The 15,824-nt window shown below is 35.0% G+C and overlaps 1 protein-coding gene across 2 annotated transcripts; it reads left to right on the top strand.

The window, feature by feature from the left end:
• Nucleotides 1–1,548: 1,548 nt before the first annotated feature.
• LOC143663300 (UDP-glucuronosyltransferase 2B17-like) lies at nucleotides 1,549–12,658 on the top strand. Of its 2 annotated transcripts, none has more exons than XM_077137019.1 (6): nucleotides 1,549–2,069; nucleotides 4,516–4,664; nucleotides 7,068–7,199; nucleotides 9,179–9,266; nucleotides 10,115–10,334; nucleotides 12,075–12,658. In XM_077137019.1, exons 1-6 carry the CDS (start codon nucleotides 1,601–1,603, stop codon nucleotides 12,352–12,354), a joined length of 1,338 nt encoding a protein of 445 aa, XP_076993134.1. In that variant the 5' UTR covers nucleotides 1,549–1,600; the 3' UTR covers nucleotides 12,355–12,658. The 2 variants fall into 2 exon arrangements, with proteins under 2 accessions (XP_076993134.1, XP_076993133.1); XM_077137018.1 differs by having other exon boundaries at nucleotides 1,549–2,321.
• Nucleotides 12,659–15,824: the final 3,166 nt, after the last annotated feature.

Here is a 15,824-nt window from a genome sequence, read left to right as displayed (position 1 = left end):
AAGAAAGCAAAAGGAAAAAAAAAATAGAAGAGGAAAAACTGGTCAACAGGTCCTGTTATCTTATAGGCCCATCTTGTTGTTGACTATTTGGCTTTTGACCTTATCCTTCAAAAGGAAAGAAGGTGCTGATATTAGTTCATATGATGTTTTATTCCTGCAAGCAGAGTAAGGGAGGGTTTCTGGGAAGAGAGAAATTTTTTTTTTATGAGATTAGATCAACAACAAACTATTTCAACAAGGGCTTTTTATACTTGAAATAACTTCAAGGCTGCTTGAGTGAAGTGATGATAAATTTTTTATTTCTGGCCACTGAACACTATACCAAGAATTTTAGCTAAATGATTATACTGATTTTTTTTTTCTATCTATCCAGCTATCAGCTGCTTGCAATCCTTGGCTCTACTATCTCATGGCAAGGCACATAGTAGCTTCTGCTGCTCTCTCCCTTCTCTTCCAAGTTTTAGCTTCTTGCTTCCATGGCTTTCTCTCTCTCTCTGAATTTCATTCTTTTTTATAGGACTCCAGAAATAGTATCAACCCATCCTGATTGATGTGGGTCATGCTTTAACTGAAGTAGCCTCTTCAAAAGGTGCTATTTACCATGGGTTTACATCCACAAGAATGGACTAAGTTTAAGAGCAAGTTTTTCTGGGGTTTATGCAACTTCAAATCACCACACTTTCCTGTTTCCTTATCACATAAATTGTTTTAACTTCTTGTCCTGGTATTTAAATTATAAGATATAGAAGATAAGAGTGAACATTACCCAAAGACTTGCAATCTCTTCTGGGGAAAGGGTTAAAGCATTTTCATTTACTATTTTAAGCAACAATATGTTAATGTTTTTGTCTTGATTGGAGATTAAATATCTTTTAAGAACGTGTATATGATTGCAAATTGACAAGGAATAGAGTGTGATGATGAAGTTCTTGAGACAACTTAGCCAAACAGTTGTTTGGTTAAGGAAGTGCCCTGATTTTTGTTGTGAGATATCTCTTAGATGGATTCAAATCTGTTAACAGTTGATTGTATCTACAATCAACCAAGAAGATAGCCCTCAGTAATGTGGAAAATGTCCTTATCCAATCAGTTGGATGTCTGAAAAGCTAGAAATTATGAGTTCAGAAGTCAGAAAGAACATATCTTGTTCTTTCTCTACTTTAGCCAGCCACCTTCTCTTGGGGAATTCAAATTTATTTTAATCAGAGTTTCTAGTTTGTGGTTTACTCTTTGGAACGTGGAGTTTGGACTTGCCAATCCCCATGGCTGCACAAACCATAGCTTATAAATATATCTCCTCATCTATTTATAACTTGTCATTTCTGTTTCTCTGAAGAACACTGACTAATGAAGTTATTGGCCATTACCTGGGTGAGAGCACTTATGATAACAAATGAGACCTTAAATAAACTCAGATAAACCCAAAGTCATCTACTGTTTGTTTTTTCTACTTGCCATCAGTGTGCTCTGACTAGTTATGTAATGTGTTTACTTTGATATTTAATGGTTATATTTTAACTTGTTTGATTTCTATTTCAATATCAGCATAAGCAATGGCAGAAGGGAAACAATTTAGAAGGAAGCCTTGCATTTAACCAGGATGGGGATGAAATGGGCTTCCATTCTTGTGCTGATACAGATAAGTTGTTATTTTATCTCTGGGGATTGTGGAAAGGTGCTTGTTTGGCCAACAGAATACAGCCATTGGATCAATTTAAAGACAATACTAGATGAACTTGTGCAGAGGGGACATGAAGTGACTGTTCTGACATCTTCGGCTTCCATTCTGGTTGGTCCTAACGGATCTTCTACTATTAAATTTGAGGTTTATCCTACATCTGTTACTAAAGATTATTTCAAAAATCTTTTTATGAAATGGATAACGAGATGGACATATCTGCCAAGAGACACATTTTGGACATATTTTTCAGAACTGCAAGAATCCCTTCGGGAATATTCTGATTGCACTAAAAAGTTCTGTGAAGATGCGGTGTTAAACAAGAAACTTATGACAAAACTACAAGAGTCAAAGTTTGATCTTGTTCTTGCAGATGCTGTTGGTCCCTGCGGTGAGCTGCTGGCTGAGATACTTAAAATACCTTTTTTATACAGTGTCCGGGCCACTGCTGGCTATACCTTTGAAAGATATAGTGGAGGACTTCCATGCCCTCCTTCTTATGTTCCTATTGTTTTATCAGAATTAAGTGATAAAATGTCATTTATTGAGAGGGTAAAAAATATGTTATATGTGATTTATTTTGATTTTTGTTTCCAAGTATTTAATGAGAAGGCTTGGAATGAGTTTTACAGTGAAGTGCTAGGTAAGTCATGTTTTTGTTTGCTAGCATGAAATCCTAACTTTACTTGTTCTTTTGAAGAGGAGTTTGTAAAGCTATACAATCAGAATAATGGATTTTTCATAAGTGCAATGATGAGATTAAAGTATAAATTGATCAATCAATCTGACAAATATCATGGAGAGGCTTACACTGTAAGGCCACTTTGAGCCCTGTGCCCCATCATCAGGACAGGGCATTCCAGAAAGCCATAATCTGTCAAATTAAGGCATTTAGGATTTCTTTAAACAATTGCTTATAATTCTACTATGTGTTTTTTTTTTTTCATTTGTGGGTTTTTACTTGTTTCCATAGCAAGACTTCTATGTCAACATACAATTAACTGGAACTAAAAATAGTTTAAATATAAAATAACTCATCAGTAGTTAAGCTGATGCACTTAAAAAAGGTTTTTCTTTTGACTTCAGTAGGGGGAGAATAAGGGCACAAGGGGTTAGCAGAAAAAGGAGGTTCACTATACTGTTTTTCATCTTTTAAAAAATCATTAGAATCTTCACCATATGTCTTGATGAAGACGGAGGTGTGGTTTGAGGAGTTACACACATATTTCTAGTGCAACTATCTATGTAACACTGGAAAAACTGTCTCCCTGGTGTAGCTCAGTTTTCTTATTTAGAAATCAAACTAACTTGGTTATATTCCCTGAAGGATACCTTCTCAGTAAGAGATGTAGTAGCTCAATCTCAGACTCAGGAACTTATAATTTGTCTGTAAAATATTTTGTTAATCTATTAGCCAAATGGCACTAATTAAAATAATTCTGCATAGTTTTAGTGAATCTTGATTTCACATTCTTTTCCTAGATTCCTCCAAATCATCTGTTTTAAAGACCTAAAGTCTTTTTGGAGGGTTAGTATACAAGTTATTAACATATATTTTCTGTGTGTGAAAAAATAACATATACACAAAAAAAGAATAAATTTCAAAGCATACTGCAACAATTAGTTGTAGAACAGATTTCAGAGTTTGGTATGGATTAAAATTCCACAATTTTAGGTTTGCTTCAAGACCCTAGAGACTAAAAGAAGTATCAATATAATGATTCAGCACTCATACTCATTTGTTAAACTGTATCTTCTTTGTATAACTCCACCTTCTCCTTTGATCTTCCTCCCAATCTTTAGAATTATTTGGGCTATGACCATCCTAACTTTTTTTCATGTTGAAAAGGGCTGTCGATAATAGAGGATAGGGGTATGGAACTAACTGATGTTCTGGAGCGGCTGGCCCCTCTGGGTTTCAGGACTTATCTGGCCTAGGAACCCATCTGAAGGTTGTAGATTTCTAGAAAGTAATCATAGTGCATGGACCCTTTGCAGAATCTCAGATAAAGTCTTATGTGTTCTTTAGAATTGGCAAGAATGGCTTTGGTTGGGATTTGGCAAACCATGATAGGTAGTAATGTCTAGCTGAAGCTTGCAAAAGTGTAGCCTCCAAAGTAGCCTCTCAACTCTATTTGAAATCTCTCAGCCACTTATACCTTATTTGTTACAATTCTTTTCCCCTTTTTGGTCAGGATGGCATTGTTGATCCCATGGTGCCAGGGCCATGCTCATCCCTGGGAGTCATATTCCACATCAATATGTATTTTTGGAAAATTATGTCTCTCCACTAAAATAAAAGAACCAAAATTAAGAATGAGCCCATCTCTCTATTTCCATAGTTATCTGAAAATCTTCCATCTGCTTTATACATTTATTTTTATTTAATAAACAAATATTATTAAACTCCTAACATGAACCTAATTGGTATAAGGAATTCAGCCATACTAAAAAAAAAACACATACTTTACTTGAAAATCTGTGATGAGCAATTATCTTACTAAATGGTAGAAACTAGACCAAGTATTCCTGGGAACTGTGTTTCAATGGATATGATTGGGTTAATTGATTGTGGAGCTCAAAATTCAATTGTTTACATTTGCATCTGTTGCTTTTGCAGCTTTAGAGAGAAAACAAATGCATGGAAATTCTGTGGTGGATAATTTTTAATAATTGTTTACTGTTGTGAATGTATATATAAATTGTTTTATCAAATCTTAGACACTTTTAAACATCTTTGGTTACATTATTCCAAGCTCCATTCAGAAAATTACGTGGTATATTAAGTTGACAATTCTCTCGTTTTCTCCATATTTTATTTTCCTTTTTTGCTTCAGGAAGACCTACCACAATGTATGAGTTGATGGGTAAAGCTGAAATGTGGTTCATTAGAACCTATTGGGATCTTGAATTTCCTCGCCCACTCTTACCACATTTTGAGTTTATTGGAGGATTCCATTGCAAACCTGCCAAACCCCTGCCTAAGGTAAAACAATTATGGTTTGTTCTCTTTGGTTTATTTTGGATTTCTAGTTGGAATTATTCTGCAGTCTTCATTCAGAATGTTTGACTCACAGTGAAAGAGATATTTGAAGTGGGGTAAAGTGACCTGTCAATTAGAAACTCATCAATTTCTAACCATGAAAAGTATCTGAATGTCATTACTGCTACAGAATAAAGTGGGATTCCTGAGAGAATTTGGGAACATGGTAGTTATTCAACACATAAGAAAGTATCCGTCATTCGTTCAAAAAGTATGATGAGTGGCTTCCATATTCCAAGTAAACTAGCTGTTGGACATGCAGAGAAATAAAGTAGACACAATATCTGCCCCCACACATCTTACGTTCTACTTGGAATGTAGAACATAAGCAAGTAACAAAAAATAAGGTGTGAAAGTGTTATAATAAGGAAAGACCATGTTGCTAAGAAAATGTCCAGCAGGGAATCACAAAAAGTAACCTAGACACATTGATAGTTAAGGTGACACCTAAACATGTGTAAAAATAAGTAGAAGGGGTAGGGACAAAAATGGAGATGCAAAACAAAAGAAGCTAGAGCAGTAATGACTGTTCTTAAGAACTCCAAGTTTAGTCTAGCAGGAAGAGAATGAGTAAAGAGGCAGATGTTCCTAAAGAGATAACTTGGGGCCAGATAATATTAAGGAGATGAAACATCTATTAAAGGCGTGATGAACCAGTGAAAAGAATTGAACAAGGGAACGCTATGGTTAATTTTCTTTTTGTAAGCATCCCTCAACATACAGTCACTGAACTGAATGGTAGAGAAGCAAGACTGTTGAAAAGGAAATCAGATCGGAGGTTGTCACAAGAGTTTAGACAACAGATGATGGGAAATTAGACCAGATTGTTCACAGAAGGAAGACCATACCTACTCCTATAATAATAGCACCAAATTTATATTATTATATTAGGTGGAAAAAGTTAGTAAATACATATAAAATACTTAAAATGTCTTTGGCATGTAGTAAGTGACCCAAAAGTAATATTAACTATTATCACTGATGTTATTTTTGTTACCATTACTAATACTATTTATTATCTAATATGTACAAAGTATTTTAGATATAATTTCTTATTTAATAACTTGTTATCCAACTGATAAAGATAATTATATTCTGTTCTCCTAGAGAACAGATATCACATGGAGTTGTTTAAAAGTAGATGTGTTGTGAACAGAAATAAATAAAGCACATAAAGACAAATAGTGTATGACTTCACTCTTATGAAATCTTTAGAAATTACAAATTCATAGAAACAGAAAGCAAACTGGAGATTACTATGGGGTTGGGGAGAAGAAATGGGAGAATTGTTGTTGATGGATATGAAGTATAAGAAATTTTTGAAAGTTTAAAATAAAATGGCAAAAAATAATGTAGATGTGTAAGTTTTGACAATCAGATGAGCAAACTGAAATGATAAAATTTTATTTCACCAGTATTCTAGGTTAGAAGAAAGACCATCTCTCAACAGTATAAATGTGTCCCAAAGAATACCTGCAGCCAAACCCAGAATTTACTCTTTTATCCGAGCATTTAAACTATTTTTCATTTAGGATCCCAGAATTTCACATTTTAGAGCATAAAAGGGATGGTTTAGCCTATCAGAGTAGGAGTTTTCTGCCATACATCAGGTCTATAGGAAAACCTCATTGAAATTTATTTGGGAAGCATGGATCTTTTCTACATCATACATGTCTGAAAGAATAAGCACCAAGAAAATGTACCCAACATATATAATAGTGACCATAAATTCTGTGTATATAATAAAGGCTAAATGATTTCTACCACTTATGTTTAGTTCCTTAGCTGCTAGAACAACTACCATACAAAAGATCAGGTTAACAATGAGAATTTATTGGTTCAGGGACCAGAAGGCTTGCTTCCTTGTGGGGTTGGTATCTCTTGGCTGACCAGCCATTTTTGGGCTTCCTGGCAATACACGTGGTGGCATCTTTTTTCTCTTCCTGGTTCCATTGACTTCCAGCTTCTGGCTGTTCCTCATGTCTTCTCTATAAGGCTTCCAGCAACAGGATTAAGACCCATTCTAATTCAATTAGGCCACACCTTAACAGATTCATCTCATCAAAAAGTCCTAATTACGATGAGTTTACACCTATAAGAAGGGATAAAGATTAAGAACTTGTTTTTCTGGGGTCCAAGTCACCACAACTTGTATCTGGAACTGCCCTTAATTTGGAATTACAGAAGAATTCTGTCAGCACATCAGACCCTATTCTTTATGAGTGAAAGTAAAGATCTAATATATTTTAAGTTCCTATCACACCTTTAAGACAAATAAAAACAACTGTTCTTTATTTCATTATTATATGTTGGTCTTTTGTAATGGACCAAGTTTTTTCTTCACAGGAAATGGAAGAATTTGTCCAGAGTTCTGGAGAATATGGCATTGTAGTATTTACTCTTGGGTCAATGGTCAGTAACATGACAGAAGAAATGACCAATCTGATCGCATCTGCCCTTGCCCAGATTCCACAAAAGGTTAGAAAAAGGTTTAACGATGGACAATTACTTAACAAATTTGTCAAACTCTGTAAAGTATCTGATTATGGAAATTTTCTGCATGAAGGTAAACTATTATGATAGTACCAATTTATCTCAGCATTCAAGATGAAAACAAAAATATTTATGTTGGATGCTAAAATAATACAGTAAGTATTTTTCATTGATAATCACTTCAGCACTAACAGTGATCAGAAAGAAAGATACAGTGTGGAGATTCTGTATTGCAATGGCATCATGACCAGGTACTCAGAAATCTCTTGACACCTGTCCTGCCATTTGTTCCCTTCTCTTGTAGGATTCCTTAGGGCAATGTACACACTACAGACGTTATCAGAAAGGAATAAAATTTTAAATAGTAATTGCACCAGCACTATAATGTAAAGTAACTCTGGAAGAAAGTTTGAAATACGTAATTCATTTTAAGCTTGTCATGTAACCAGAGATTCTTTTAGTTCCCCTAAATTGTGAAATAAGCCTACACAGGGTGGGCGTGGGGTTTACCATAAGAGAAAGGCTGGCCGAGGCTCGCCAAGATCCTGCATCCAGGTACTCACCCAGACACGCAGATAAAAAGATATAAAAAAGCCTACTTGCTTTGATGGATTGGTCTCTGCGAATGTCTGAAGCAAGAAGGTATAAGAGAAAAGGAAGAGGTGGGTTCCAGCCCTTAAGGTAATGCCAGTGCATTATAAAATGTGGCCACAAAAAGATTTGCCTTTATACCCATCAGATTAGAACAAATCCAGCTTTCAGGAAGGAATGAGGAGTCAAGCAGAAACAAGCTAGGCATGGAGAGAGGTTCAGATGCCCTTCTTTCCATAAGATATAATCGATATTTATTTTCTAACATGGATCAAGCACATGTGGTCTTTGTGTATTTGTGAACTAATTTTTGGATTCTTATCTGATCTCGTCTTTTCCTAATTACCTATGTTAGTTTTTGACCAAGACTCTGAAATCACTTTAACAGTCACACACCAAATACAAGGAATGACTGGTAAATTATACTCCTGTTCATGAGAATTGTTTGGGAATTCCATAGTCAGTGTCATATTGGACATGGAAGTGGCTTGGATGTTGAAGACCATGTCAATTACTTTTATCAATGCTTTGTAGCGCTATCACTTCTTCTGTTTTCATAATTGTCAATTTGTTAATGGAGTCAGTTAAATAAAATTTAGCAAAGACAAGATTTTGGATTTTTTCTCAACAACCAAATTGCTATTTATGAATTCCCAATGGACTCTTATTTTTTTTACATTTAAGTAACTTCCAGACCAACCTAGCAATAGTGATAACACTGGATTAATGTCAAAAATTGCCACTTAAATTTCCTTGGAAGTAGTGCTTTATAATTTGCAAGCTAAAAGAAATCATACTTCCTCAGTAGAATTAACTTATTTCTCACAAGTAGCTGATTGCATAGATTTATTAACTTTGTAAATCAAATAATGTAGCACTCTAACAAAATAGTTCATGGAAGTAGTGGATATAAGTAAATTCCCTCTATGGCACTCAAAAAACAACAACAAAAACCAACCAGGCTAATACAAAATTTGGAAGATGAGAGCTAGTATAATAAATAGATAAGACAAAATAAATGTGTAGATCATTAGGAATTTACTATTGTTTTCTTCAATAGAATTATAGAGACTGCTTAACAATCTTAAATACTTGAATTTTTCAAAGATAATTTCATTTGTTTTAGGTACTATGTGTGAAACATCATGATTGCATATCAGATCAGACATAAAAATAAGTGGATTGAAAGTACATATTCTTATTAAGTTCAGTGTTTTATTTCAACTCCAATTTCTTATTATCTCTCGAGCTCATTTCTTTGTCTGTCATATGGAAGGGTTTTGAGCAGATGCTCTTCTAATCTGTGTAGAACTAAAATTGCTACAACTTTTTAGTTTTACTCATGGAATAAAGCATTTACTTCATCTTAATAGGTTCTGTGGAGATTCAGTGGCAAGAAACCAGATACCTTAGGACCCAACACTCAGCTCTATAAGTGGATCCCCCAAAATGACATTCTTGGTAAGATTGAATAACACATTGAAAACATGAGAAACAGCCAGAGTGCTAAGAGCTTAACAGGAAACAAATTGATCAAATATTCATTATTGAACACTTCAAAAATAAAGCATAATGTTTTAATATTTATTTTCTAGTCCTAGTGGGGAAAGGAAGAAATACTGAATTTAGAATTTTATTATACATAGACACATTCCTTAGAGCCAGAATCAAAGTATCTTTATTTCAGGTGTATTTACCTCTCATCTGGAATTTTTCAATAACTTCTTAGATTACTCCTTCTTATTCATTCTCATCACACCTATTCCTTCTTCTATGTAGGAGTGTGGCTAGAAATTAATAGCCCCTCCTTTAGAATCAGTGCTTCTCTATTTTCCATAGGAAAAAGTCTAAAATCTTTATCATGAAGTGATAAATTATTTTATGATAAAATGCTGCCTTACCTCCTCCTGATTATAGCCTCACCACCTTCACACTTTTCTGCTGTCTTGGACACCCTACATGTCAGACTGAATGAATACTACTTCTTTAAGAGAATATGCCCTAACATACCCCCCTTTTGCACAGGCTACTTTTATCCAGAATGTTCTCCTTCAACTTGTCTGCCTGGCAACCATCTCTTCATCTTTCAAATCTCAAGTCATACAGAATTTCTTCCATGAAGACTTCACTTACCTCTCCAGCAGGCTTAGTTGCTTCTTGCTGTAGATCTGCAAGCAATTTAAATACAGTTTCATGGGGACAATAATCTGTTATCTAGAAAACACTGTCTCATGTAATGCCTTTTATTGTCCACTTCTCATTTTATCTGTAAAGCATTATTAATTTTGTTAAATGTCACCCAATCCTAGGTCATCCAAAAACCAAAGCTTTCATAACTCACGGTGGAGCCAATGGCATCTACGAGGCTATCTACCATGGGATCCCTATGGTGGGCCTTCCCTTGTTTGGGGATCAATTTGATAACATTGCTCACATGAAGGCCAGAGGGGCAGCAGTGAGTCTGGACATTTTCACATTGACAAGCACAGATCTGCTTAATGCCTTGAAGACAGTTATCAATGACCCATCGTAAGTTGTCTGAAAAAGGTTATTTGGTGGTGTTGGGGGTAAGACTTGTCATAGGTTTGAGGATAGTAGAGAAGTTTTGGAACACTCAAAAGGGAGAATGAGAAGAATCACTGAAGATGGTAACATTTAAAACAAAGTTGAAGCAGGAAGTCATGAATATTGTACCAGCACTAATCTGCATAATCAATTAACTTTCAGCATGAGAACTCAACAGATGTTTCTAAATGATTCTAAAATGTTTTTTTTTCAGTATATCTGCATGACATAATCAACCTCAAATTCCCAATAATTCAACAATTACAAATATTGCCATTCTTATATTTTAATCCCATCAGTCATAAATGGTAAACACCTTGGACTTCAAATTTATCTATTTAAAACTTTTGAAAAATGAAGATACTACCTATAAATAAATGCAGATTCTTATATATTTTAGTTGTGGTTGCTTCTATCTCATTTGGAAGAATTATAAAATAAAAAAATGATAGACTTGGAAGAAATATTCCTGTTCAGAAGCCAAAATTTCTGAATACAGAAATATTTGGTGCCAAATTTATTTCAAGATACACATTGATTTCAGCTATGTTTTTACTATTATTATTATCATAATTATCAGGTATATATTTCCTTTTTTGTTTCAAAATAACTTTAAGTGGAAATAAAATATTTTATTTGAGGAAATATTGATAATATTATTTGAGAATATATTTACAACAACAGTGCAGTGGACTTTTATATTTTCGAAGACATGTTATTTTAGTTTTACCGTACCCATTGCCATCCTAAATGACCACCATGTGAAGCACATTTTTTTCATTATTTTATAAAGGAAAATATCTTTCATTTGATGGGTTAATGTAAAAGTTCATCTTTCCAACATAGATGCTTTCTACATTTATTTTTTAATTTTTAAGAAACATAAGGCTCTCATTGAAAAATGAAGGTAATTTTTTCATTAGATGATGTTTATTGGATATTTATGGTATACTAGGCATTATACTAAGTGTTTTGCGTGTGTTAGGTCACTTCTTCATTATAATCTTTCTAATAGTATTAAAAGTATGCTATTGGAGTAGCTCCATCCTCTCAAAAACTCAGACCTCCTACTGTGTTTTTAAAATAACAGGGAGAAAAGTTACATTCATAGCTGGTGATACAATGCTACACTATTCCAATGAAAAAAACTGAGGCACACAGAAAATTAAAAAGCAGACAGCAAATATCAGAGTCAAAATTCAAATCAAGGAAATCCACCGTCACTCTTTTAACCACAAAATCACTGAACTAAGGTCATTTCCAATTTTGGGTAATATCAACTCCTGACCAGCTCTGCCTAAACGTGCCCCTGGATGTCATCATGGATCTGCCACCTCTCTCTGGATTATACCATTTTGCACCTCGTACACCAGATCCATCAGTAACTCTTTACTATACGATTCAAGTTCTGTTCCCTCAATCAAGTGATTCCTTCCTTTCTCTCTCTCTCTTTTTCTTTCTTTTATCCAATCTGGGACTTAGCTTATTCAATTCCTTTTTCATCTTCTCTCTTTTTTCACTTCTTGAAATCCTATGCAATCCAACAAATTCTAACCCACAAACAGTGATCTGTATAATCATCTCTGAAGAAGACAATATATTTTTTTTATGGAGCACTCATTTTTTACCATCTGAATGAAAATTTCATATGGTTATCTGTTCTAGTTCATTCACTAAGTTTATTTCTATTTCATTTTCCTTCAGCTATAAAGAGAATGCCATGAAGTTATCAAGGATTAACCGTGATCAGCCTGTAAAACCCCTGGATCGAGCAGTCTTCTGGATTGAGTTTATTATGCGCCACAAAGGAGCCAAGCACCTTCGCCCAGCTGCTCTCAACTTGACTTGGGCCCAATACCACTCTTTGGATGTAATTGGATTCCTGCTGGCCTGTGCGGCAATTGTTACTTTCCTTATCATGAAATGTTGCTTGCTTGGTTGTCAAAAGTTTGTTAAGACAGGGAAAAAGGAAAAGAGGCAGTAAAGCTCCTAGAGATCTAAGGCTAGGAGGCATGATAGGTAGAATTATTCCATTTAATTCAATCACTATAATACAAATTATGAGAGGATTCACCTCCAAATTTTGCAAGAATTGTGCCTTTCCTGATTTACTCAAATATTTTATTCCTCATTAAATGTTATGGTGTTAATCTATTCTACCCTCATGGGAGAACAATTGTGTGTTATTTTTTGGTAAAGTGTTCCTCAATGTGCCTCTTAAAATGGTCGATTTCTTTCATCAAACTAAAGAGGAAATTGTTCCTGGGGACATAAGCCTGGATTTTATTCAAGGTATGATTCTTGTTTTGTAAATCCTCAAAGAATTCTACTTTGGTATTGATTTATGTCTGATTTCATAACTTTGAAACAAAATGAGACTTCTGGAGTCTCAGATTATTGATTTGAGAAGATCAATGTTCTAGTTTGCTAGCTTCCAGAATGCAACACACCACAGATTGGCTTTCAATAAAAGGGGATTTATTTAATTAACACATAGTTCTTCAGAGGAAAGGCAGCTAACTTTCGACTGAGGTTCTTTCTAATGTGGGAAGGCACAGGGCAATCTCTGCTGGCCTTCTCTCCAGGCCTCTGGGTTCCAATGACATTCCCTAGGGTGATTCCTTTCTGCATCTCCAAAGGCCTGGGCTGAGCTGCAAGTGCTGAGATGAGGTATGCTGAGCTGCTTGACTGTGCTATGTTTAGCTCTCTCATTTGAACACCAGCCAATTAAATCAAACATCATTCATTGCAGCAGGCACACCTCCTAGCTGACTGCAGATGCAATGAGCAACAGATGAGGATCACGTACCATTGGCTCATGTCCACAGCAACAGAACTAGGTACCTTCACTTGGCTAAGTTGACACCTGAACCTAACTACTATAAACAGAAAGCCTAAAGTTTTCACTGTGAATTTTCAGAAACACCTTCTATATAAATGAGGTGCATTCAAATGGAATGCATTTATCCCTCAAGAAGCGTTAAACATTTCTTCATGGAAATTTTCTCAGTTTCAGATACTTTGAATGGCCCTAATTGGCCTTCTATCTAAAACTATGCAACCCAAATTAAGTCTTTGGTGAAAAACTGAAGATATTTTCTCAGAAGACCTTAAATATGCTGGAGTTCCTGTCCTTGCTTTCTTCTATGTATGTATTTGTTTATTTATTGAGAAATATCTACATACATACAGTCCAACCATATTATATAATCAGTGGTTCATAATATCATCACATAGTTGTGTATTCTTCACCATGATCATGTTTAGAACATTTGTATCACTCCAGAAAAATAAAGAAAAAGAAGAAAAGAATTTATACATCCCATACCCCTTAACCCCTTTCCCTCCTTCTCATTGACCCACAGTATTTCAATCTACTCAATTTTTACACTTATCTCTCCCTATTATTTAATTATTTTTTATACTTATTTTTTTTCTCATCTGTCCCTTGAAATCTCTCAGCCACTGAGACTTTATTTTGTTTCATTTTCCTCTTCCACCTTTTGGTCAAGAAGGTTTTCTCATTCCCATGATGCTTAGTCCCAGTTCATCAGTGAGAGTCAGGTCTCATGTTGTCAGGGAGACTTACACCTCTGGGAGTCATTGTCCTATGTAGAGAGGATGGCAGTGAGTTCATCTGCAAAGTTGCCTTAGATAGAGAGGCCACATCTGAGCAACAAAAGAGGTTCTTAGGGAGTGATTCTTAGGCATAATTTTTAGTAAATTCAGCTTCTTTGCAGGAATAAGCTCCATAACAGTGAGCACCAAGATTGAGGGTGCTCGTCTATTGAATTGGTTTTCCCAACTGCTCGTAAGAATATTAGGAATTCCCCAGATGGAGAAGTTTAATATTTCCTCCTTTCTCCCCATTCCCCAAAGGGGACTTTGCAAATACTTTTTATTCTCTACACAAATTACTCTGGGATATATTGGGAGCATCACATTAAACTGTACAAACCAATAAGATTTCAAGCCCTATTCAAGGTTTCATGTAATTATGATGTTCAAGTTAGATTAGATAATGTGCTACCCAAAATATAAATTTGCACCAAATAAACATCTCTCCCTGTGATCTTGCACAGAGGCTGGAGTTTAAAATATGGGCCATATCATCCTTTACCCTGTATTTTGATTTACCTTGGTTGTATCCAGATCAGCTTCATTTCTATCTCTAGATGAAGTCTGATCACCTTTTCAGCTTTTTAAACAGTTGTGATGGGATAATGCTCTACTGTCCTTGCTTTCTTAACAGCCCTTTGTAATTGGACAATAAGACACAAAGTGAAAAAGACCAGGAATGACAGGATTAAGAATGACAGTTGGGGCCTAGCAACTTTAGTACAGTGTAGATTAAAATATTAGGATTCCTTCTTCCTGTAGTAAGTTATCCCATTTCTTGACCTAATCTTGTCAAGTTAGATGCTTTCAATTACCTTAAAACCTGGGATTCTTAGGGTATGAAATTCAGAATCTTAAACTATCTTTTTATCGATTCTTCCCAAGTACCATACAGAAAAACAAACCATAGATCGTGTGACAGTTAGAATCTGTTGTAGATCCCAGAAAAGCCATGTTCTTTAATCCTCATTCAATATTGCTAGCTGGGAACAGTTTGATTGTTTTGGAGATTTGACCTACTCAATTATGGGTGGTAACTTTTGATTGTATGGTTTCCATGGAGATGTGTCTCCATCTATACAAGGTGGGGTTGCTTACTGGGACCATTTAAGAGGGAACCATTTTGGAAAAAATCTTTAGAGTCCATGCAGCTAGAGACCTTTGGAGGTGAAGAAGGAAAATGCTTCCAGAGGGGAGCTTCATGAAGTAAGAAACCTGGAGAGAAAGCTAGCAGATGTCACCATGTTCGCCATGTGCTTTTCCAGTTAAGAGAGAAACCCTGAATGTTATCGGCCTTCTTGAACTAAGGTATCTTTCCCTGGATGTCTTAGATTCGACATTTCCATAACTTTGCTTTAATTTGGACATTTTCATGACCTTAGAACTGTAAACGTGCAACTTAATAAATTCCCCTTTTTGAAAGCCACTTCATTTCTGGTATATTGCATCCCAGCAGCTTACAAACTAGAACAGATGGTATAAAGAACTAAGCGTTGTTGTGTGCAATAATTTTTCAAATCTATGAAAAGATTGCTGTTAAATATTAGTGGCCAGAGCTTTTGGACTCAAAACATAGTTTACAAAACAAATCACAGAGAAGAAAGAAACCAAATTAAGAGCAGTTTTTTCTGTGACAAGAGATATATTTAAACAATTGGAGAGAAGAAAAGCATGCTTAATATTTTTGACATCTGGAGGAGAATTCTATATGACAAAATTATTTTCAGCAATATTCACAAATGAAATGAATTATAACAATCATGACCATAAATGAAATAGAAAATGAATATTTTCTTTTATTAAGCTTTGATTATATAATCATTCCACTATAATGTA

Source organism: Tamandua tetradactyla, chromosome 19 (genome assembly GCF_023851605.1).
Source record: "Tamandua tetradactyla isolate mTamTet1 chromosome 19, mTamTet1.pri, whole genome shotgun sequence".
NCBI classification, from domain to species: domain Eukaryota; kingdom Metazoa; phylum Chordata; class Mammalia; order Pilosa; family Myrmecophagidae; genus Tamandua; species Tamandua tetradactyla.
This window is presented reverse-complemented; position numbering and strand designations above follow the sequence as displayed.

Excerpts from the sequence above, each read along its gene's own strand:
- LOC143663300 (XM_077137018.1), top strand. The coding sequence starts at position 1,601 with ATGGGGATGAAATGGGCTTCCATTCTTGTGCTGATACAGATAAGTTGT. Across the intron at positions 4,665-7,067 it reads CTGCCAAACCCCTGCCTAAG|GAAATGGAAGAATTTGTCCA; the intron begins GTAAAACAATTA and ends TTTTCTTCACAG. Across the intron at positions 9,267-10,114 it reads CCCCCAAAATGACATTCTTG|GTCATCCAAAAACCAAAGCT; the intron begins GTAAGATTGAAT and ends ACCCAATCCTAG.